General features: G+C 50.4%; 1 protein-coding gene across 1 annotated transcript in view; it reads left to right on the top strand.

Moving 5' to 3' along the window:
- Positions 1-6,202: 6,202 nt before the first annotated feature.
- LOC127574514 (SWI/SNF-related matrix-associated actin-dependent regulator of chromatin subfamily D member 3-like) overlaps positions 6,203-24,390 on the top strand; it is a 52,542-nt gene continuing 34,354 nt past the window's right edge. Inside the window, exon 1 of the mRNA XM_052023549.1 lies at positions 6,203-6,332. Within this exon, the coding sequence (XP_051879509.1) occupies positions 6,321-6,332 (12 nt within the window). The 5' untranslated portion in view covers positions 6,203-6,320. The remainder of the gene's footprint in view (positions 6,333-24,390) is intronic.

The raw sequence follows: 24,390 nt of genomic DNA, 5'->3' as shown, positions 1-24,390 counted from the left end.
ACCTATGTATGCTGCCTTCTTCTTCCTAACTAGTTGTTCCACCTCTCTCATCACCCACGGTTCCTTCATCCTGCCATTCCTTCTCTGCCTCACCGGGACAAATTTATCCCTAACACCCTGCAAAAGATCCCTGAACATCGACACATCTCCATAGTACATTTCCCTTCAAAAATGTCATCCAATTTACACTCCCAAGTTCTCGCCTATAGCCTCATAATTCGCCTTTCCCCAATTAAATATCTTCCGTCCTCTTTGCTCCTATCCCTGTCCATAACAATTCTAAAGGTTATGGAGCAATGGTCACTGTCCCCCAAATGCTCACCCACGATAGATCTGTCACCTGTCCCGGATCATTACCTAAAACTAGATCTAATATGGCATTCCCTCTAGTCGGCCTGTCAACATACTGTATCAGGAACCCGTCCTGGACACACTTAACAAACTGTGCCCGTCTAAACCTTTGGCACTAAGTAGGTGCCAATCAATATTGGATAGTTGAAGTCTCCCCATTATAATAACCCTGTTATTTTCGCATCTCTCAAAAAACTGCCTCCCAATCTGCTCTACAGTATCCCTACTGCTACCGGGGGGCCTATAGAATACTCCCAGGAGGGTAACTGCTCCTTTCTTGTTCCTAACTTCCACCCATATTGACTCTAGAGAGGATCCTTCTACATTATCTACCCTTTCTGTAGCTGTAACAGTGTCCCTGAACAGTATCGCCACCCCTCCTCCTCTTCTCCCCCCCTCCCTATCCCTTTTAAAACACTGAAAACCAGGAATATTCAATATCCATTCCTGCCCCGATGTCAGCCATGTCTCTGTAATAGCCACCAATATCGTAGTCCCATGTACTTATCCAAGCTCTCAGTTCATCTCCCTTATTCCTGATGCTTCTCGCATTCAAGTAAATGCACTTTAGCCCATCCACCTCACTACTTTTGTAGCCTGTGCTCTGCTCCTCCTTCCTCAAAGCCTCTCTACCTGTCAGATCTGACTTTTCCCCATCCCCTTCTTCCTCTGACCTACTCCTCCGGTTCCCCTCCCCCTCGCAATCTAGTTTAAACCCTCCTGAACCGCCCTAGCAAATCTGGCCACAAGGATATTGGCCCCCCACCCCCCCCCAGGTTCGGGTGTAACCTGTTCTCTCTGTACAGGTCCCACCTTCCCCAGAAGAGATCCCAATGATCCAAAAATTTAAAACCTTCCCTCCTGCACCAACTTCTCAGCCACCACATTTATTGCCATCTCCTCCTATTCCTACCTTCACTATTGCATGGCACTGGCAGCAATCCCGAGATCGCTACCCTTGAGGTCTTGTCCTTCAGGCCTTCTGCCTAGCTTGCTAAACTCACTTTCAGGACCTCATCCTCTTCCTACCTATATCATTGGTACCAACATGAACCATGACAATCTCAAACTATATCATGTTAATACTTGGAAAAAATTAGGAGTTGCACTGTCGATCTTCGCTTTAAAATTGAAGATATTTGGAGTCCATTTATTCAATATTTTCACATGATGTAGATCCCCTTTCAATAACTTTCCAACTTGGAGGAACAGAGTTGACGACATAATATTGCTCTGTTTCTACTGAGAAATTTTAGCCCAGCTTTTTTTCTTTTTTTTGTTGTTTTTTTTTTGAAAATTTTTTTTCTGTTTAGTTTAGTTTATATTGTTTACAATTTTTCTTATTGATTTGGGTTTTTTTTTAATTTATATAATAATTTTTTTTCTTTCCTTTCTTTTATATTATATTCATTTACTAAGAGATTGTTGGATCTACAGATTTTTTTTATATTTTATTGTTCTTTATCATTATCTATGCCATGATTGTTCTCCTGATCTCTGGGTATTACATGTACAAACATTGATGCTATACATCAATCTGTATTAATTTGAAAACTAATAAAAAGATTGAAAAAGAAAGAAAGAAAGAACCACGGCGTAATCAAAGACCCCACCCACCCCGGACACTCTCCCTTCCCCCTGCTCCCATCGGGCAGAAGATACAAAAGCCTGAGGGCACGTACCACCAGGCTCAAGGACAGCTTCTATCCCACTGTCATCAGACTATTGAACGGTCCCCTAGGACTCTTACCCTCACAATCTACCTCATTATGACCTTGCACCTTATTGTCTGCCTGCACTGCACTTTCTCTGTAACTGTAACACTATATTCTGCATTCTGTTATTGTTTTCCCTTGTACTACCTCAATGCACTGATGTAATGAAATGATCTGTATGGATGGCATGCAAAACAAAGTTTTTCACTGTACCTTGGTACCTGTGACAATAATAAACCAATTCCAATTCCAAACTGGGTTGGTTCTCTCTAGAGTTTAAAAGAATACAGGTAATGTTTGTGAAATGTACAAAATCCATACGGATACATTTGGAGCTAATGTTCTCCTGGCTGGGGGTGTCTAGAACCAGGGGTCATGGTCTCAGAGTAAGTGGTCAGCTGTTCAGGACAGAGACGGGAGAAATGTCTTCACCCGAGGCTGGTGAATCTTTGGAATTCTCTCCCCAATGGGAAGCTCATTTGCTGAGGGATTTGGGGTTAGTGAAGGGAAGTGGTGCTAAGGCAGATCAGTTTTTGAAAAGCAGACCAAGCACAGTGGACCAAATGGCCTCCTCATGCTTCTAAAAATAATCATTTGGGTAAATCTTTCTGCTCCATCACCAAAACTTCCACGCCTTCCCTAACATGGGGCACCCAGAATATTCCATATGGCCAGACAAGAATTCGATAGAGTTCATCATGACTTTCTTGACTTTTTTCTCACCTACACTCCCACTTTAACCGAACGATGAACCTATAGTCCTACATCTCTGTTCTTCACTCCTTGTAGAATTGTGCCCTCTAGTTTATTTTGCTTCTTCCCAAATGTAACCCATTTTCAGCATTTAAACTTCATCCTGCCACTTTTGTTGTCCCATCCCAGCAGCCTGTTTCTGTGCCTTTGGTCTTTCCCCGTGCACCTCACACCTCACTGCACCTCCAAGTTTTGTATCATTTAAGGGATCCCAGATCTGAAATGTTGACTGTTTCTCTCTCCACAGATGCTGCCTGTCCTGCTGAGTGTTTCCAGTGTTTTCTGGTCTTATCTCAAATACATCCCGCCTTGGTGAAGACTGGTGCACAGAACTCATTGAACACCTCAGCAGTGCCCTGTACCTCCAGATCAGTTCTGGTCTCTGATCAGTTCTACCTCTCCTCTCACACATGCCTATGGAATATTTTTGGATTTCTTTTTATATTGTGGGCTATATCTCAAATAACGATGAGTCAGAGTACAGGAAGGAGATAGAGAGCTTAGTAACATGATATCATGACAACAACCTTTCCCTCAATGTCAGCAAAACAAAAGAGCTGGTCATTGACTTCGGGGGGAGGGGGGTGTGGTGGTGCACATCAACAGTGCTGAGGTCGAGAGGGTTGAGATCTTCAAGTTCCTGGGAGTGAACATCACCAATAGTCTATCCTGGTCCAACCACATAAGACACCGCAGTCAAGAAAGCTCAACAGTGCCTCTACTTCCTCAAGAGGCTAAAGAAATTTGGCATGTCCCCTTTGACACTCACCAATATTTATTGATGCACCATAGAAAGCATCCTATCTGGATGCATCATGGCTTTGTGTGGCAACTGCTCTGCCCAGGACCGCAAGAGACTGCAGAGAATTGTGGACACAGCTCAGCACATCATGGAAACCAGCCTCCCCTCCATGGACTCTGTCTACTCTTCTCACTGCCTCGGTAAACCAGCCAGCATAATCAAAGACCCCACCCACCCTGGATACTCTCTCTTCTCCTCCCCTCCCATTGGGCAAAAGATACAAGAGCCTGAAAGCACATACCACCAGGCTCAAGGACAGCTTCTATCCCACTGTTGTAAGACTATTGAACGGTCCCCTAGGACTCTTACCCTCACAATCTACCTCATTATGGCTTTGCACCTTACTGTCTGCCTGCACTGCACTTTCTCTGTAGCTGTGACACATTATTCTGCATTCTGTTATTGTTTTCCCTTGTACTACCTCAATGCACTGTGTAATGAATTGATCGGTACAATCGGTATGCAAGGCAAGTTTTTCACTGTACCTCGGTACACGTGACAATAATAAACCAATTCCAATATTTACTGTCAGTCTTTCCTCATGTTTTCTCTTTGCTTCTCTTTTTTCTCTTGGAAAGATGACAGCTCTTAGAGAGAATTCAGAAGAGATTTATTTGGGGAGTCAGTGGCACAGCGGGTAGAGCTGCTGCCTCACAGTGCCAGAGACCCGGGTTCGATCCTGACCTCCGGCGCTGTCTGTGTGGAGTTTACACGTTCTCCCTGTGACCGCGTGGGTTCCCCCCGCATGCTGCGGTTTCGTCCCACATCCCAAAGACGTGAGGGCTGATAGATTAACCGGCCACTGTAAATTGCCCCTAGTGCGTGAGTGGGTGGTAAAATTTGGGGGGCAGAGGATAAGTGACAGGGAAAAATTAGTGGGTGGTTGGGATTGATCTGAGAACCACCATAGGGTTGATGGGCCAAATGGCCTTCCACATCATATGGAAACCAGTTACGGTTACAGAGGAAGTTCCTATATGGAAATATAGGAACAAAGGAGGCCATTCAGCCCATCAGTTCTGTGGATAGGAACAGCAGAGGCCATTCAGCCCACTGGTTTTGTGGCTAGGAGCAGGGGAGGCCATTTAGCCCGCCTTGCCTATAGACAGCATGAGAACGAAGCTGTTTGGCTCCTTGGGTCCTGCAGATAGGAACAGGAAGCCATTCAGTCTCTCTGGCTTGATGTTGGGAACAGGAGGAGCCCAATAAGTCCCTCTGGCCTGTTTCACAGAACAGTAGGAGTCCACTCTGCCACTTGAGCCTGTTACTCAGGAACCAGAGGAGGCCATTCCTATCGGTTCTGGACTGTGGCCTGACTGTGATTGATCTGCTTGTTACATGGCAGCTGAAATATCTATTAACCTACCTATTAATTCCAGAGTTAAATCTTTATGCTGAAGGAACATTTTGTAAGATAGTCCCTAACAGGGAAACATACAGACTTTGCTTTTGAATGATGTGAGATTTTTAAACTGTCCCAACAACTCCCCTTCCCATTCCCACACGGATCTGTCCATCCTGGACCTTCTCCACTGTCAGGGGGAGGCCCAACACAGACTAGAGGAACAGCACCTCGTATTCCCCCGGGTAGGCTACACCCCGATGGTGTGAACGTTGAGTTTTCCAATTTCAGGTAACCCTCACCTCCAGCTCCCCCCTCCCCCACCTTCCGATCCTCCTCTGCTCGCCCCATTTTTGTCCCCTTTCTCACCCCCCTCCAGCCCCGTAACCCATTTTCACCCCCTCCCGTTCCATCCACCCACCGGATCTCCTCCCCCATCTGGTTCCACCCTGTCCTACACCTCTCCCTAATGGTTCCCATTCCCACCTTCCTCACTGATCGGAGACCTTTGTGTTCCTGCTCATCTCCCTCCAGCAGCCGTCTCCAACCTTCACCCTCTCCCCTCCTGGCTCCATCGTTTTGCCTGCCTCCTCCTCTCACCCACCTGCCCCCGTCTCCCAATTCCACCCCTAGACCACCCCTACCTGCCCAACATCCTTCACCCCTCGGTCCACCCATCACCCACTGCCCCAGCCTCGCCCCTCCCGCTCTCTACACTGCCTTTCTTTATTCTCCAACCCTTAGTCCTGATGCAGGGTTTGAACCCGAAACGTCGACAATTCCTTCCCACCCCCCAGATCCCCAGATGCTGCTCGACCTGCTGAGTTCCTCCAGCAGATTGTGTGTTGCAAAATGGAGACGAAAGAAACTGCAGATACTGCGATCTGGAGCAACACGCAAATACTCCTTAATATTGCGGAGCCTATTCTCCTTTTTTAATGCAGCTTGTGATTAGCAGACGGCCCCCTTTATGCAGCAGCTGTGTGTTCTTCGCTTGGTGCAGGACCTGATTTTGCAGACGCCCCCTTACGTTCCAGCGACCGACCGATGATTCACTGGACGGCCCGGGTGATTCTGCGCTTGGCGGGGAGGCTGTGATTTGAAGACGGACCCTTTGCCGCAATGCGCAAACGCCCTTCCCTGGAGCCCTGGGATTCTGCGTTTTCTGGCTTGAGCGACGGTTCCCTGGGCGATTGGACCATTCCCCCCCCCCCCCCCACCACCACACACCTCTCCCCCCGCTCCCTCCTGCACCTGCGCAGTGGGTTTAGGGGCTGCAGCCCCCTCTCCCTCACCGAGAGCCAACCCCCTCCCTTTAAACTGCCTGTCCACCCGCAGCAGCACAGACAGAGGCACAATGGAGAGGAAGGTAAGGCAGACCCCAGCTGCTACAGCCCCCCACCACAATCCCCCCTACACCCCCCCCCCCACCCCGCACACACACGGCAGGAGCGCATCTCCAGCTGGGCAGCAGGTCCAGTGCACTGGCTCCGTTTCTGCAGAGCCCCGTCCCCCCTCCCTCCCCCTCCCCCTCCATCCCCTCCCCCTCCCTCTCCATCCCCCTCCCCCTCCATCCCTCTCCCCCTCCCTCCATCCCCCTTCCCTCTCCTCTCCATCCCCTCCCTCTCCCCTCCATCCCCCTCCCTCTCTCCCCTCCATCCCTCTCCCCCTCCCTCTCTCCATCCCCCTCCCCCTCCATCTCTCTCCTATTCCTTCCCCCTCCCCCTCCATCCTCTCCCCCTCTATCCGTCCCTCTCTCTCCCTCCCTCCCTCTCCCCTTCTCCATCCTTCCCTTCCCCCTCCTCCTCCATCCCTCTGCCCCTCGGTATTACTGGAGAGGCCAGCGCAGGGGAGCTGCTCGTCGCTCTGACTGTGTGTGTGTGTGTGTGTGTGTGTGTGTGTGTGTGTGTGTGTGTGTGTGTCTGTGAGTGTGTCTGTGTGTGTGTGTGTGTCTGTGTGAGTGTGTCTGTGAGTGTGTCTGTGTGAGTGTCTGTGTGTGTCTGTGTGAGTGTGTGTGTGTGTGTGTCTGTGTGAGTGTGTCTGTGAGTGTGTGTGTGAGTGTGTCTGTGTGTGTCTATGTGTGTGTGTGTCTGTGTGAGTGTGTGTGTGTGTGAGTGTGTGTGTGTGTCTGTGTGAGTGTGTGTGTGTGTTTGTCTGTGTCTGTGTGAGTGTGTCTGTCTGTGTGAGTGTGTGTGTGTGTCTGTGTGTGAGTGTATGTGTGTGAGTGTGTGTGTGTATTTTGTTCTCAGGGTGAATTTTCTCTCCCATCCTCGGGGATCCGGGAGGCTGCTGGCGTGAACAGTCCTCTGCCTGCCGGGCTCCGGCTGCGAGGCGCAGGGCTGTGATGTGTCGGCAGTGTTGCCGCTGCTTTTGTTCAGGCTCCCAAGCTCTCGATGAGCGCAGGGAGGGAGCAGGAGGGTTCCATCTTTGTCAAGCTCAGCCCCGGCAACTGGAGCCCAGTCCCCGCCCCAGGGACCGGAGCAGAATCTCTCCGCAGGGCTCGGAGCTCTCCCCGCAGTCTGGGGGAAGGGGGTGAGGAGCGATCAGGGTCCTCCCCAGGTTCTGGTGGGTGGGGGTCATCCCCAGCGGGGGAGGGGCAGGGGTAAAGGTGGGCAACACTGTCGAGGGGCCAGGTAGTCGAGGGAAAGCCCAACCCTCTTGCCCCTGATGCGGTGCTCCTGCTGGAGTGACAAGAGGTGACCGATGATCCACAGCCCCTGGTCAGGTCTTCCAAGTGTGGCCGAATAACCTGTTAATGTTTCTGACCGAGTGCCGCTGCAGTCGAGCTGTGATTAACTCTGGCAGTGACAGCGGCAGTCAGACTCCCAGGCTGAAGTTCCTCAGGAACGAAAGTTGACATGTGGAATTTGGTAATGGTGAGTTCGGCGGTTCACACTGCCTGATGTGCTTTGAGCTGCAGGCATTGTTGTAGCAGAAGATGTCCATGGTGAAACAGCAAGATCCCACGTTCAGAAACGTGACGAGTGACCAGATAACCGGGAAGACCCCAGAGATACCTGAAAGAAAGGAGATGTAAATTGGTTTATTATTGTCACATGTACCGAGGTCCAGTGAAAAACTTGTCCTGCATATCGGTACAGTTCAATTCATTACACGGTGCATTGAGGTAGTACAAGGGAAAACAACACAGAATGTAGAATAAAGTGTTACAGTTACAGAGAAAGTGCAGTGCAGGCAGACAATAAGGTGCGAGGTCATAATGAGGTAGATTGTGAGGTCAAGAGTCCGTCTTATCGTACTAGGGGACTGTTCAGTATAACAGTGGGATAGAAGCTGTCCTTGAGCCTGGTGGTACATGCTTTCAGGCTTTTGTATCTTCCGCCTGACGGGAGGGAGAGAGAGTGAATGTGGGTGGGGTCTTTGATTATGTTGGCTGCTTTACCGAGGCAGTGAGAAGTGAAGACAGAGTCCACGCTGGTTTCTATGATGTGCTGAGCTGTGTCCACAACTTTCTGTGATGAACTCTGTGATAGATCCCTCCAGGTTGCTGCGCAGGTCGATAGGGTTGTTAAGAAGGCGTATGGTGTGTTGGCCTTCATTAGTCGGGGTATTGAGTTCAAGAGCCACAAAGTAATGTTGCAGCTGTATAGAAATCTGGTTAGACCACACTTCTGTTCAGTTCTGGTTGCCTCATTATAGGAAGGATGTGGAAGCTTTCGACAGGGTGCAGAGGAGATTTACCAGGATGTTGCCTGGATGGAGAGCATGTCTTATGAGGATAGGTTGAGCGAGCTAGGGCTCTTCTCTTTGGAGAGAAGAAGGGTGAGAGGTGACTTGATAAAGGTGTACAAGATGACAAGAGGCATAGATCGAGTGGACAGTCAGAGACTTTTTCCCAGGGTGAAAATGGCTAACATGAGGGGGCATAATTTTAAGGTGATTGGAGGAAGGTATAAGGGGGATGTCAGGGGTAAGTTTTTTACACAGAGAGTGGTGGGTGTGTGGAACACACTGCCGGCAGAGGTTGTGGGGGCAGATACATTAGGGACATTTAAGAGACTCTTCGGTAGGCACATGGAAGATAGAGAAATGGACGGCTATGTGGGAGGGAATGGTTAGATGGATTTTAGAGCAAGATAAAGTGTCGGCACAACGTCGTGGTCCAAAGGGCCTGTACTGTGCTGTAGTGTTCTATGTTGTATGAACTCAACTGTGGTAAAAAGTTGAGGGGTTACAGGAACAGGAGGCAGTATTAGTCAGAGAGAAAAATACTTTAACTTGCCTCTGTTTGCAATGGTCCACAATTAGTTTCCATTCTACCCAGAAGCCAGTGACCTGTGATTGTTCCTCAATGTTACTCAGTGACAGATGTGTTAAACAACATTTGATTAGGAAGGAAAAACCTGTCCCACTGCAATTGTGGTGGGACTGATCCTGGGGACTTGTGCATCGTTTGGTCTCCTGACCAAAGAAGGGGTGTAGTTACCCTTGAGGGGGTAGCCCAGGTTCACCCCAGGGTCCAGGGTCCGCAGTAAGTGGGGATGTTAAGTAGATGGCGCATCCATTCTCCAGCACAACCTCACTGAAACTTACAAAGTGCGTAAAGGGCTCGACAGGCTGGATGCAGAGAGGATGTTCGCCCGGACTGAGCAGTCTAGAACTAGCGTCACACTCAAAGTAAGGGGGAGGTCAACCAGGATGGGAATGAAGAGAGATTTCTTCACTCAGAGAAACAAAGGACTGCAGATGCTGGAATCTAGATGAAAAACACAATGATGCTGGAGGAACTCAGCAGGCCAGGCAGCATCCGTGGAGAAAAGCAGGCGGTCAACGTTTGGGGTCAGGACCCTTCTCAGGACTGAAGATAGGAAAAGGGGAAGCCCGATATATAGGAGGGAAAAGCAGAGCAGTGATAGGGGACAAAAGAGGGGAGGTGAGGCGGGCACAGGGTGGTGATAGGTAGATGCAGGTAAGAGATAGTGATGGGCAGGTGTGGGGGAGGAGGGGAGAGCAAATCCACCGGGGGACGGGTCACAGGTGGGGAGGAAAAAAGGGGGGTAGAAAAAAGAGGGAGGCTGGGAAAGGGAAGAAAAGAAGAGGCACGTTTGGGGGGGGGGGTGTGGGTGGGGGGGGGGATCGCTTAAAGTGGGAGAATTCAATGTTCATGCTGTTAGGCTGCAAGGTTCCAAGATGGAAAATGAGGTGCTGTTTGTGCTTGGAATTCTCCCGGCAGTGGAGGAGGCCGAGGACTGACGTATCAGTGACAGTGTGGGAGGGGGAGGTGAAGTGACCGGCGACGGGGAGATGCAGGTCGCGGTTACGGACGGAGTGCAGGGGTTCTGTGAAACGGTCGCCTAGTCTGCGTTTGGTCTCACCGATGTAGAGGAGGCCACACTCGGAGCATCGAATGCAGTGGATGATGTTAAGGGAGGTGCAGGTGACTCTCTGCCTCACCTGAAAGGACTGTCTGGGTCCCTGGATGGAGGTGATGGGGGTGGTGTAGGGGCAGGTGTTGCACCTGTCACTTGTTGCCGGTCACTTCATCTCCCCCTCCCACACTGTCACTGATACGTCAGTCCTTGGCCGCCTCCACTGCCGGGAGAATTCCAAGCGCAGACTGGAGGAACAGCAGCTCATTTTCCGTCTTGGAACCTTGCAGCCTGACGGCACGAACATTGAATCCCCCCACTGTAGGTATCCCCCCCTCCCCAGCTATGCCTCTTTCCCTTTCCCAGCCTCTCTCTTTTTTCTACCCCCTTTTTCCCTCCTGACCTTTAGAAAAACATAGAAAACCTACAGCACAATTCAGGACCTTCGGCCCACAAAGCTGTGCCAAACATGTCCCTACCTTAGAAATTACCCATAGCCCTCTATTTTACTCAGCTCCATGTACCTGTCCAACAGTCTCTTGAAAGACCCTATCATATCCGCCTCCACCACCGTTGCCGGCAGCCCATTCCACACACTCACCACTCCCTGAGTGAAAAACTTACCCCCGACATCTCCTCTGTACCTACTCCCCAGCACCTTAAACCTATGTCCTCTTGTGACCACCATTTCAGCCCTGGGGAAAAGCCTCTGACTACCCACACGATCAATGCCTCTCATCGTCTTATACACCTCTGTCAGGTCCCCCCTCATCCTCCGTCGCTCCAAGGAGAAAAGGCCGAGTTCCCTCAACCTGCTTTCATAAGGCATGCTCCGCATCCCAGGCAGCATCCTTGTAAATCTCCTCTGCACCCTCTCTATGGCTTCCACATCCTTCCTGTAGCGAGGTGACCAGAACTGAGCACACTACTCCAAGTGGGGTCTGACCAGGGACCTATATAGCTGCAACAATACCTCACGGCTCCCAAATTCAATTCCCTGATTGATGAAGGACAATACACCATATGCCTTCTCAACCACAGAGTCAACCTGCGCAGCCGCTTTGAGCGTCCTATGGACTCGGACCCCAAGATCCCTCTGATCCTCCACACTGCCAAGAGTCCTACCATTAATACTATATTCTGCCATCATATTTGACCTACCAAAAATGAATCACTTCACACTTATCTGGGTTGAACTGCATCTGCCACTTCTCAGCCCAACTTTGCATCCTTTTTTTTGTACAAAACGTTTATTTGTTAAAAACACTACAAAAAACGACCAACAGCAAACACGCTACACCTAGGACAGAAAGAAACAACCCGGCCAAAACCAATACCCACGCAACACTACGCCCGCAACCGCAACGCACAATACTTCATACCAAAATCACATCCGTCTCGTCCACGACACACGCGATCCCCTGAGGGGCCCACCGAGCGCAGAACTCGGCCAGGGCAACTTTGCATCCTATGTCCCTCTGTAACCTCTGACAGCCCTCCACACTATCCACAACACATCCAACATTTGTGTCATCCCCAAACTAACTAACCCACCCCTCCACTTCCTCATCCAGGTCATTTATAAAATCACAAAGAGTAAGGGTCCCAGAACAGATCCCTGAGGTACACCACTGGTCACCGACCTCCACTCAGAATACGACCCTTCAACAACCACCCTTCTGGAACCACACTGCAATGTCCCCTTGGATCCCATGCCTCCTTACTTTCTCAAATAAGCCTTGCATGGGGTACCTTATCAAAGGCTTTGCTGAAATCCATATACACTACATCCACCGCTCTCCCTTCATTGATGTGTTTAGTCACATCCTCAAAAAATTCAATCAGGCTCGTAAGGCAGGACCTGCCCTTGACAAAGCCATGCTGACTATTCCTAATCATATTATACCTCTCCAAATGTTCATAAATCCTGCTTCTCAGGATCTTCTCCATCAGCTTACCAACCACTGAGGTAAGACTCACCGGTCTATAATGACCTGGGCTATCCCTACTCCCCTTCTTGAATAAGGGAACAACATCCGCAACCCTCCAATCTTCCGGAACCTCTCCCGTCTCCATTGATGATGCAAAGATCATTGTCAGAGGCTCCGCAATCTCCTCCCTCACCTCCCACAGCAGCCTGGGGTACATCTCATCTGGTTCCGGCGACTTACCAACTTGATGCTTTCCAGAAGTTTCAGCACCACCTCTTTCCCAATATCTACATGCTCAAGCTTTTCAGCCTGCTGCAAGTCCCCACTACAATCCCCCAGATCTTTTTCCATAGTGAATACTGATGTAAAGTATTCATTAAGTACCTCTGCTATTTCTTCCGGATCCATACACACTTTCCCACTGCTGCACTTGATAGGCCCTATTCTTTCACATCTTATCCTCTTGCTCTTCACATACCTGTAGAATGCTTTGGGGTTTTCCTTAATCCTGCCCGCCTCATGTCCCCTTCTGGCTCTCCTAATTTCCTTCTTAAGCTCCTTCCTGTTAGCCTTATACTCTTCCAGATCTCTAACATTACCTAGCTCTCTGTACCTTTTGTAAGCTTTTCTTTTCCTTTTGACTAGATTTATTATAGCCTTTGTACACCACAGTTCCTGTATCCTCTCGTGACTCCCCTGTGTCATTGGAACATGCCTATGCAGAACTCCACACAAATATCCCCTGAATATTTGCCACATTTCTTCTGTACTTTTCCCTGAGAATATTTGCTCCCAATTTAAGCTTCCAATTTCCTGCCTGAGAGCCTCATAATTCCCTTTACTCCAAGTAAACGCCTTTTTAGTCTGTCTGTTCCTATCTCTCTCCAATGCTATTGTGAAGGAGATAGAATTATGATCACTATCTCCAAAATGTTCTCCTACTAAGAGATCTGACACCTGACAAGGTTCATTTCCCAATACCAAATCAAGCACAGCCTCTCCTCTTGTAGGCTTATCTACATATTGTGTCAAGAATCCTTCCTGAACACACTTAACAAACTCCACCCCATCTAAACCCCTCGCTGTATGGAGATGCCAATCGATGTTTGGGAAATTAAAATCCCCCATCACAACAACTCTGTTATTCTCACACCTTTCTAGGATCTGCTTCCCTATCTGCTCCTCAATATCCCTGTTACAATCGGGCGGCCTATAAAAAACACCCACTAAAGTTATTGACCCCTTCCTGTTCCTAACCTCCACCCACAGAGACTCCGTAGACAGTCCCTCCACGACGTCCACCTTTTCCGCAGCCGTGACACTATCTCTGATCAACAGTGCCACTCCCCCACCTCTTTTGCCTCCCTCCTTGTCCTTACCGAAACATCTAAAACCCAGCACTTGAACCAGTCCCTGAGCCATCCAAGTCTCTGTCATGGCCACCACATCATAGCTCCAAGTATTGATCCAAGCTCTAAGCTCATCCGCCTTGTTCACAATACTCCTTACGTCAAACACCTGTGACCCATCCCCCGGTGGATCTGCTCTCCCCTCCTCCCTCGCACCTGCCCATCACTGTCTCTTACCTGCATCTACCTATCACCACCCACCTCCCCTCTTTTGTCCACCTATCACTGCCCCGCTGTTCCTCCAGTTTGGGCTTCCCCTTTTCCTATCTTCAGTCCTGAAGAAGGGTCCTGACCCGAAACATTGACCACCTGCTTTTCTCCACGGATGCTGCCTGGCCTGCTGAGTTCCTCCAGCATCATTGTGTTTCTTCACTCAGAGGCTGGGGAATGTTTGGACATCCATACCCCAGAGGGGCTGTGGAGTCTCGGTCACTGAGCTCATTCCAAACAGAGATCCATAGACTTCTGGACATGAAGAAAATCAAGAGAGGTGCAGATCAGGGCAGGAAATTGGTTCTGAGTGAAGGGATCAGCCAAAGTCCCAAGGGATGGGAAAGCACACATCAACGGCTGAATGCCCAACTCCCAGTTCCAATTCTCCTCACGACCAGACCCCACCGGTACTGTACCCCAGTGTTATACAGTGACAGACCCATCCCCACCGGTACTGTACCCCGGTGTTATACAGTGACAGACCCATCCCCACCGGTACTGTACCCCGCTGTTATACAGTGACAGACCCGTCCCCACCGGTACCGTACCCCGGTGTTATACAGTGACAGACCCATCCCCACCGGTACTGTACCCCGGTGTTATACAGTGACAGACCCATCCCCACCGGTACTGTACCCCGCTGTTATACAGTGACAGACCCGTCCCCACCGGTACCGTACCCCGGTGTTATACAGTGACAGACCCGTCCCCACCGGTACTGTACCCCGGTGTTATACAGCGACAGACCCGTCCCCACCGGTACCGTACCCCGGTGTTATACAGTGACAGACCCGTCCCCACCGGTACTGTACCCCGCTGTTATACAGTGACAGACCCATCCCCACCGGTACTGTACCCCGGTGTTATACAGTGACAGACCCATCCCCATCGGTACCGTACCCCGCTGTTATACAGTGACAGACCCGTCCCCACCGGTACCGTACCCCGGTGTTATACAGAGACAGACCCGTCCCCACCGGTACCGTACCCCGGTGTTATACAGCGACAGACCCGTTCCAACCGGTACCGTACCCCGGTGTTATACAGTGACAGACCTGTCCCCACCGGTACTCTACCCTGGTGTTATACAGTGACAGACCCATCCCCATGGGTAGCGTAGCCCAGAGTTATACAGTGACAGACATATCCTCACTTGTACTGTCCCCTGGTGTTATACAGCAACAGACCTGCCGTCCAGACCACTGCTGTACCCCAGTGTTATACAGTGACAGGCCCATCCCCACTATTACCGTACCCCGGTGTTATACAGTGACAGACCCGTCCCCACCGGTACCGTACCCCGGTGTTATACAGTGACAGACCCATCCCCACCAGTACTTTACCCCATTGTTATACAGTGACAGACACGTCCCCACCGGTCCCGTACCCCGGTGTTATACAGCGACAGACCTGTCCCCACAGGTAGTACCCCAGTGTTATACAGCAACAGACCCAACCCCACTGGTCCCGTACCCCGGTGTTATGCAGTGACAGACCTGTCCCCATCGGTACTGTACCCCAATGTTGTACACCGACAGACCCGTCCCCATGGGTACCGTACCCCAGTGTTATGCAGTGACAGACCTGTCCCCACCGGTCCCGTACCCCAGTGTTATACAGTGACAGACCTGTCCCCACTGGTACTGTACCCCATTGTTAAACAGTGACAGACACGTCCCCACCGGTCCCGTACCCCAGTGTTATACAGCGACAGACCTGCCCCCACCAGTCCCGTACCCCAGTGTTATACAGCGACAGACCCATCCCCATGGGTACTGTACCCCGTTATACAGTGACAGATCTTTACCCATGGGTACCATAGCTCATTGTTATACAGTGACAGACCTGTCCCCACCGGTACCGTACCCCGGTGTTATACAGTGACAGACCTGTCCCCACTGGTACCGTACCCCGGTGTTATACAGCGACAGACCCGTCCCCACCGGTACCGTACCCCAGTGTTATACAGGGACAGACCCGTCCCCACCGGTACCATACCCCGGTGTTATACAGCGACCGACCTGTCCCCACCGGTACCGTACCCCGGTGTTATACAGCGACAGACCTGTCCCAACCGGTATTGTACCCCGGTGTTATACAGTGACAGACCCGTCCCCACCGGTACTGTACCCCAGCGTTATACAGTGACAGACCTGTCCCCACCGGTACTGTACCCTGGTGTTATACACCGACAGACCTGTCCCCACCGGTCCCGTACCCCGTTATACAGTGACAGACCTGTCCCCACCGGTCCCGTACCCCGGTGTTATGCAGTGACAGACCCGTCCCCACCGGTCCCGTACCCCGGTGTTATACAGCGACAGACCCGTCCCCACCGGTCCCGTACCCCGGTGTTATACAGCGACAGACCCGTCCCCACCGGTCCCGTACCCCGGTGTTATACAGCGACAGACCCGTCCCCACCGGTCCCGTACCCTGTTATGCAGCAATAGATCCGTCCCTAGTACTCATTCCTTTTACTCCGCAGTGTCTGCCACTCTGTCACCTTGCCTCCCACAACTCAGCAGCTCTGCCTCGATGTTGGATCTGACTCTCCTCTCCCTGTTTCTCCAACTTCTGCTCCTTTTCTGACCGGATATCCCAAACATCCTCTCCTGCCCACTGGCCCTGTCGCTGGGCAGATCCCCTGCCCTATCCCCTGCTGGGACAATACTTCCTGCTCTGAACCCCCCAACTGCCTCCTCACCCACTGCCCCTGTGTTCGGTGGTCTGCTGCCAGACATCACTCTTCTGCCCATTGTCCCATCACCTGTTCAGGTTCTACGTGGGGCAGCTCAAATCTGCTCCTTTTTCCACGTCCCTCTGTGGCCTTGTCCGTCCATATCTGGACCCCTTCCAGCTCCCTGAGCCTCCAGGGTTCCTCCTTGTCTTCCTGCCCTGGTCGCTCATTCATCCCCCCCTTCCAAGGCCCTTTCACTGTGTTGTCTGCACTGGGACCTGTGAATTTCCCTCCCCCAGTCCCTCTGCACCTCATTGAGGTGTACAGCACAGAAACAGGCCTTTCGGCCCAACTGGTCCATGCTGACCAATTGCTTACCTGAGCAAGTCCCATTTGACGATGTTTGGCCCATATCCTTCTAAACCTTTCCTATCCATGTACCTGTCCAAATGTCTTTTAAATGTTAACGTACCTGCCTCTACACTTCCTCTGGCGGCTTGTTCCACACACGGATCACCCTCTGAGTGAAAATCTTGCCCCTCAGGTCTTTCTTAAATATATCCCCTCTCACTTTAAATCTATGCCCTCTAGTTATAGACTCCCCTGCCCTGGAGACAATTCACCTTATCTATGCTCCTTGTGATTTTATGAACTGCTATCAGGTCACCCCTGAGACTCCAACGCTCCAGGCAAAACAGTCCCGGCCTATCCAGTCTCTCCTTATAACTCCAGCCCTCCACTTTTGTGACGTCCTTCCCATAGCTGGGCGACCACTGCTCCTGTAACATGGCTCCTTTACCCCCTCAGAGGCAGTGTATAGTCCACCTGCCGGAGTGTACCAGGCAGACCTCCTGCACCCGTCCGCCTGTTCACTGCTGTGTCGACAGCCTGCCTCTGTGTAGCCGGGGAGAGGACTCCTCCCCCTGCCCCTCCCACAGCTTGCCCGGTTATCAGTGCCAGTGCTGGTACAGTGCGTTCTCGGGCAGTGAAGGACACTTGCTGCTTCGTTGGCCTTCAGTGAGTTTGGAATGTGCAGAGGCCACGCCAGTTGGCAGAGTTGAGGAATACTTCAGCAGCTGTTCCACTGTGGCTGGGCTCAGGGAGCTGGGAGCCTGACTCCTTGCAAACAGGGGACCCTGAAGGGGCTGTTCGCTAACTTCCTGCACCATGGGGGACAAATTCCACCCACACTGCTCCCACAAATAGACATTTTGTACAGTAATGCACAGAACACTGGAGGATCTCAGTGAGTCAGGCAGCATCTGTATGGAACAGCTGCCAGAGAGAGCAGATGAGGCAGGTACAGTAACAACATTTAAAAGGTACTTGGACAGGTACATGGATAGGAAAGGTTTAGAGGGATATGCAGACAAGTGGAACTGGCTTAGATGGGAATCTAAGTTGGGCTGAAGGGCCTGTTTCCGTGCTCTGTGGAGGGGAACGGACGGTTGGCATTTTGGGTCAAGACCTTTCATCTGGACTGAAAGTTGAGTCCAGGTGAAGGGTCTCGACTCAAAACACCAACCGTCCGTTTCCTCCACAGATGCTGCCTGACGCGCTGAGTTCCTCCAGTGCCTTGTGTGTTGCTCCAGATTCCAGCAGCTGCCCTCTCCTGTGCATCAACAACTGGTCGCCGTGCTGTAGGCAGAAGGCACTAGTGAGGGTGGGGGGGAGATTCACTGGGGATGGAGTTATGAGGGGAGATGGGACAGGCTGGGTTTGTTTCCCTGGAGCAGAGGAGGCTGAGGGGGGAGCTGATGGAGGTGTCCAAAGTGATGAGGGACATCGATAGGATAGTTAGTGGTAAATGTTTACCCATGGCAGGAGTCTTTAACCAGAGGGTGTAGGTTCAGGGTGACAGGTTGAGAGGGGATCTGAGGAAGAACTTTGCCCCCAGGGAATCTGGAACGCCTTAGCTGAGGGGGTGCTGGAGGCAGAGACTCTCACAGTGAATCGCCAAGGTATCAAAGGCTGCAGACCAAGTGGGATTGGTGTAGGGCGGCAGGAGATGGTCGGCATGGACATGATGGGCTGAAGGGCCTGCTTCTCTGCTGTAAGATCAGAGCCTGTTCATTTCAGGGCATCTTGGGCAGCCTTCCGTACAGCCGGAATATGAAGCCTGATCTCCCAGAAAGCCACAGGGTCAGGGCAAAAATTCCAAACAATTTGGAAAATTCCATAGTGAGGTTGCAGGAGGTCAGGTGTGAGCAGAGTCAAACGGAGCAAAGATCGGATTGGATCAGGATTGGATCAGATCACGGAACAGCTTCAGGGGCCGAATTGTCTCCTTTTCCTATCGGAGACCGGAAGCAGGAACACAGGAACTTGGGAATCCCCATCCTCGGCCTCCCAATAAACAGACGGTTGATCAACCTGTGTAGTTAGATGTCTTGAGAGGGTTGGGGGGCACCCAGGGAGCCTGTGGCTCTCATCGAGCCCCCCCCCCCACCCATGGCTGTGTCCTGTGGCTATCAGCAACCCTCCCCACCCAAGACTGGCCTGGGCCCCTGCCCCAGAATTACAGATTAATTTCAAGGGCTGAAAGGTTTGGTGGGCAGGGGGAGGTGAGGGAGGAGTGCAGGGGAGTGGGGGGTTTCTCTGGAGGAGTGTATTTTGCCAAAAGTTGCCCCCAACTCAGTATGTTCCAGAGCTTTTCATGGACAATTAAATATTTCCTCAGGATAGTCACTGGAGTACTGTAGGAATTGCACAGCAAGATTCCACAAACAGCCTCATGTTAGTCCCTTTTCAGTGAAGTTGTGTGGGTTAACAACACAGGGGAGAGCTCCCTCCTCCTTGTCATAATGTGGGGTGTCTCGAGAGGAATCGAGAGACAGAGCAGGGAAATGGTGTTTGCGGTAGAGGATCGCAGTGAGGGAAATAGGGGCGGTGCCAGGCCATTCGTTCCTTCGAGTGCCTCCTCTGTTCCGTCTAGTCACAGCTGGTCCTCTATCTCAGTCACATATCACTGTCCTGTCCCGTACCCCGTGATGCCTACTGTGTCAGTAATCTATCTGCCTCCTATATATATTCAACTACTCTGCCTCCACAACCTCTGTGCTGGAAATTTCATAGGTTCATCACCCTCTGGGTGAATTGCAACTGTACAAGACGTTAGTGAGATCACACGGAGTATTGTGCGCAGTTCTGGTCGCCCAGCTACAGGAAGGACGTCATTAAGCTGGAAAGGGTGCAGGAAAGATTCACAAGGAAATCGACCGAGACTGGAGGGCTTGAGGTATAAGGAGAGGCTGGGTAGGTTGGGGCTGTTTTCCCTGGAGCGAAGGAGGCTGAGGGGTGAACTTACGGAGGTTTATAGAATCATGAAGGGTAGAGATGGTGTGGATGGTCAGTCCTTTGCCTAGGGTGGGGGAGTCTGAAACTAGAGGGCAGAAGTTTAAGGTGAAAAGGGAAGGATTTAAAGGGGATGTGAAGGGAAACTTTTTCACTCAGAAGGTGGCGGTTATGTGAAACAAGCTGCCAGAGGAAGTGGCAGAGGCGGGTACAATTACAACGTTTAAAAGACATCTGGACAGGTCCATGGATAGGAAGAGTTTAGAGGGATACGGGCCAAAAGCTGGCAAATGGGACTAGCGCAGATGCGCATCTTGGTCAGCGTGGATGACTTGGGCCAAAGGGCCTGGTTCCGTGCATTATAACTCTATGACTTCAAGACATCTCTCCTCAGCTCTGACCTAAATGCCTTACCCCACATACTGAGATGGGAACACCTGGTTCTGGATCCCACAGCCAGGAAAAACATCTTCCCCACATCCAGTCTATTTCAGCCTGTCAGGATGAGATCCCCTCTCATCAAAATTCAAGTGAATCGAAGTATTGCATTAGATTCTGGTTGCCCCGTTATAGCAAGGACGTGGAGGCTTTGGAGAGGGTGCAGAAGAGGTTCACCAGGATGTTGCCTGGATTAGAGGGCATGTTCTATAAGGAGAGGTTGGACCAATTTAGGTTGTTTTCTCTGGAGCAGTGGAGGCTGAGGGGAGATCTGATAGAAGTTTATAAAATTATGAGGGGCATAGACAGAGTAGACAGCTGGTATCTTTTTCCCAGGGTCAAAATGTCTAATACCAGAAGGCATGCATTTAAGGTGAGGGGGGGGGACGTTCAAAGGAGATGTGCGGGGCAAGTTTTTTTACACAGAGAGTGGTGGGTGCCTGGAATGTGCTGCCAGGGGCGGTGGTGGAGGCAGATACGATAGAGGCATTTAAGAGGCTCTTAGATAGGCACATGGATGTGCTGAGAATGGAGGGATGTGGACACTGTGTGGGCAGAAGGGATTAGTTTAGTTATTGGTATCGTCACTTGTACCGAGGTACAGTGGAAAATCTTGTCTTGTACACCGATCGTACAGGTCAATTCATTACACAGGAATGATCATAGTAAGGGTAATGAGTAGATCTGTTAGGTGTTTAATTAGTAGTTTAATTAGTTCTGCAGAATATTGTGGGCCGAAGGGCCTGTTCCTGTACTGTTCTGTGTTCTGTGTTCTACAAAGCTAGTTGACCCAATCTCACCTCGTACAATCCCAGGGAACTGCACACAATCCTCCCTGTGTGGCCTCACCAGGGCCCTGTACAATGGCAGCCTGACATCCTTGCTGCTGCATACAGATCCCTGTGTAATAACCAACATAACTCTTTCCTCGAAACCACCTGCTGCTTGCTTTCAGTGAGCGGTGTACAAGCACACCTTGGTCCCTTTGTACATCAACATTACCCAGAATGTCACCAATTAAATAGTACTCTGTCTTTCTATTTTCCCTACTGGTGAATAAGCTCACATTTATCTATGATACACTCTAGCTGCCATGTATTTTTACCACCCACTCAACTTGTCTAAATCTCCTTTTTGCATCCTCCTCACAATTCAATTTTTGTCACTGGCAAACTGATATTACATATGATTTTCTCATTGAACTATATTGTGACTAGCTGGGACCAAGTACTAATCCCTAAGGCACCTCACTAGTCAGTCCCCACCCTGAGAAAGTCCCAATCATTCCACTCTCTGTGTCCTGTGTGTGAACTGACCTTCAGCCAATGAATGGTGGAGAGGGCCGGAGGGGCAAGTGACCTCCTCCTGCCCCTATTTCTGATGTTCCCATTGCTCCCCGCTGGGCAGTGTAGGTTTACTCCAGTGGGAAGGAAAGGTCCTGTGAGATGATGCACCCTGTCATATCTAACCAAGGAACTTGTGAACTGAAAGGAAAGGCATCCAGTGTTGTGAAGATTAGTAGTGGGCAAGAACATCAAACAGTACAGCACAGGAACAGGCCCTTCGGCCCACAATGTCTGTGCCGACCATGATACCGAATGGAACTAATCCCACCTGTCTGCACCTGATCCACATCCCCCCACTCCCTGCATCCTCATGTGTCTGTCTAACAGCCTCTCAAACACCACTATCGTACCTGCCTCCACCCCCACCCCTGCAGCCCGTTCCAGGCACCCACCACCCTCTGTGCAATAAAAAAAAATTGCCCCACACATCTCCTTTAAACTTTCCCCCTCTCACCTTAAATACTTGCCTGACACAAAAGCCTGAAAGCACGTACCACCAGGCTCAAGGACAGCTTCTATCCCACTGTTATAAGACGAATGAACCTCTCATATGCTAAAAAATGAACTCTTGATCTCTCAATCTACCTCATCATACCTGCTATACTGAGGTGGTGGTTGGGGTCGTGGAGGTTGGTTCAAGACCCAAATGGTTGAAGGGAAGTAGCTGTTCCTGAACCTGGTGGTGTGGGGACTTCAGGCTTCTGTACCTCCTGCCCGATGGGAGCTGCGAGAAGATGGCACGGCCCGGATGGTGGGGATCTTTGATGATGGATGTTGCCTTCTTGAGGCAGCGCCTCCTGTAGATACTCCTGATGGTGGGGAGGGATGTGCCCGTTATGTATTGGGCAGAGTGCACTACTTTCTGTGGCTTCTTACGTTCCTGTGCATTCGAATTGCCGCACCAGACCATGATGCAAGCAGTCAGGATACTTTCAACAGCACATCTGTAGAAGTTTGTTAGAGTGTTCAGTGACATACTGAACCTCCTTAACCTCCTAAGAAAGCATCTCACTGTATTACCCCCCATCTCAGTGTGCTCGAACCTTGTTGGCCAACCTGTGTGGGACCTTGTGAACAGCCTTCAGGAAATCCAATCCACCAGATTCACTGATTCCCCTGACCTATTCTAGTCTCACCCCCACTGAACAGTGGTACCTAGCTTCAAAGTCAGGGTCACCTGTTTTAGACAGGGATGAGAAGGAAATTCTTCTTTCAAAGAGTCATGGATCTTTGGAATATTCTCCCCCAGAGAGCTGTGGAGGTGAGTCATTGAATAGATACAGGGAGTTGAGGGGTGTGAGGTGAGAGAGAGAGACAGAGACAGAGAGATACTAAAGCCAGGATTGGATCAACAATGATCTCACTGAATGGTGGGAACAGGGTTAAAGGGCCGAGTGGCCTACTCTTGCTTTTGTTTTCTGTATCATAGCAGATTTGCAGATATACTTTTGTAGTTTACAGGTGGTTCTACATGTCCTGTGCACAAAACTCATTCCTTGTTCTCGGTGCCCATGGATTGTAATGTCAGCTTCCCCTATAGGGTTTTACTATGTAATCAGTCATGTTGTAATTGGAAGCTCTGGTCAGTAGGTGGCACAATGAGGACAGTTTCTAATGTTGTCAGTGGGAACTGATCAACTTCACAGGGTATTAACAGTTTATGTAAAAAAAATAGATTAATTCTTTTTTCTTTAATTCCTGGCTTTAATTTATATCCTAACCAGCATTCACTCTCGTTTTCTCACCTGACGTTATCTTTAATTACTTGTTGGCCTTTCATGCTCATTAATTTAATTCTCAACAGCGTGGAGCAAATGCAGAGTAATCAGGATCAGGTTTATTATCACCGACTTATATGACGTGAAATGTGATGTTTTGCGGCAGCAGTACAGAGCAAAGACAGAAAATTACTATAGATTACAAAATTAAATAAATAGTGGAAAAAAAAGGTATAATGAGGCAGTGTTCATGGGTTCATGGACCGTTCAGAAATCTGATGGCGGAGCGGAAGAAGCTGTTCCTGAATCATTGAGTGTGGGTCTTCAGGCTCCTGTACCTCCTCCCAGATGGTAGTAATGAGAAGAGGGCATGTCCCGGGTGGTGAGGGTCCTCAGTGATGGATGCCGCCTTCTTGAGGCACCGCCTCTTGAAGATGTCCTCGATGGCGGGGAGGGTTGTGCCCGTGATGGAGCTGGCTGAGTCTACAACCCTCTGCAGCCTCTTGCGATCCTGTGCATTGGAGCCTCCATACCAGGCGGTGATGCAACCAGTCAGAATGCTCTCCACCGTACACCTGTAGAAATTTTCAAGAGTCTTTGGTGACATACCGAATCTCCTCAAACTCCTAACAAAGTAGAGCCGCTGGCAAGCCTTCTTCATGATTGCATCAATGTGTTGGGCCCAGGATAGATACATCTGCACTTTCTGTCTCGGCAGATTAATATAAATTGCTGCAGTGGTTTCCTGAGATGTAGGATACAGTCCCCTAGTGTCTCCTCACTCTGAGGTTTGCTTTCAGATGGAAAACATGTAAATGCCATCTTGATGCCAACCTGTCTCTTTGCCTCTTTCCACACTGGTATCCATCTGGTGTGACCTTTGTGATGATCTGCCTGACGGTGAGAACAGGGAACAGTTTTGTGCACAGGAATTGTCCCTTCACCTGTACAAGCAGCTGTCCAGCTCTGTCTGGGGGGGAACCTGTTGTGACGTTGGACACAGGGGGTTCAGGTCGGGTTCATCAGCTGAAGGAGGGTGGGGGAGGGGAGCCAGCAATTTCTCATGGG

Source organism: Pristis pectinata, chromosome 9 (genome assembly GCF_009764475.1).
Source record: "Pristis pectinata isolate sPriPec2 chromosome 9, sPriPec2.1.pri, whole genome shotgun sequence".
In the NCBI taxonomy this organism is placed as follows: Eukaryota; Metazoa; Chordata; class Chondrichthyes; order Rhinopristiformes; family Pristidae; genus Pristis; species Pristis pectinata.
The sequence above is the reverse complement of the archived record's forward strand: the minus strand, read 5'-3'. Positions and strand labels throughout refer to the sequence as shown.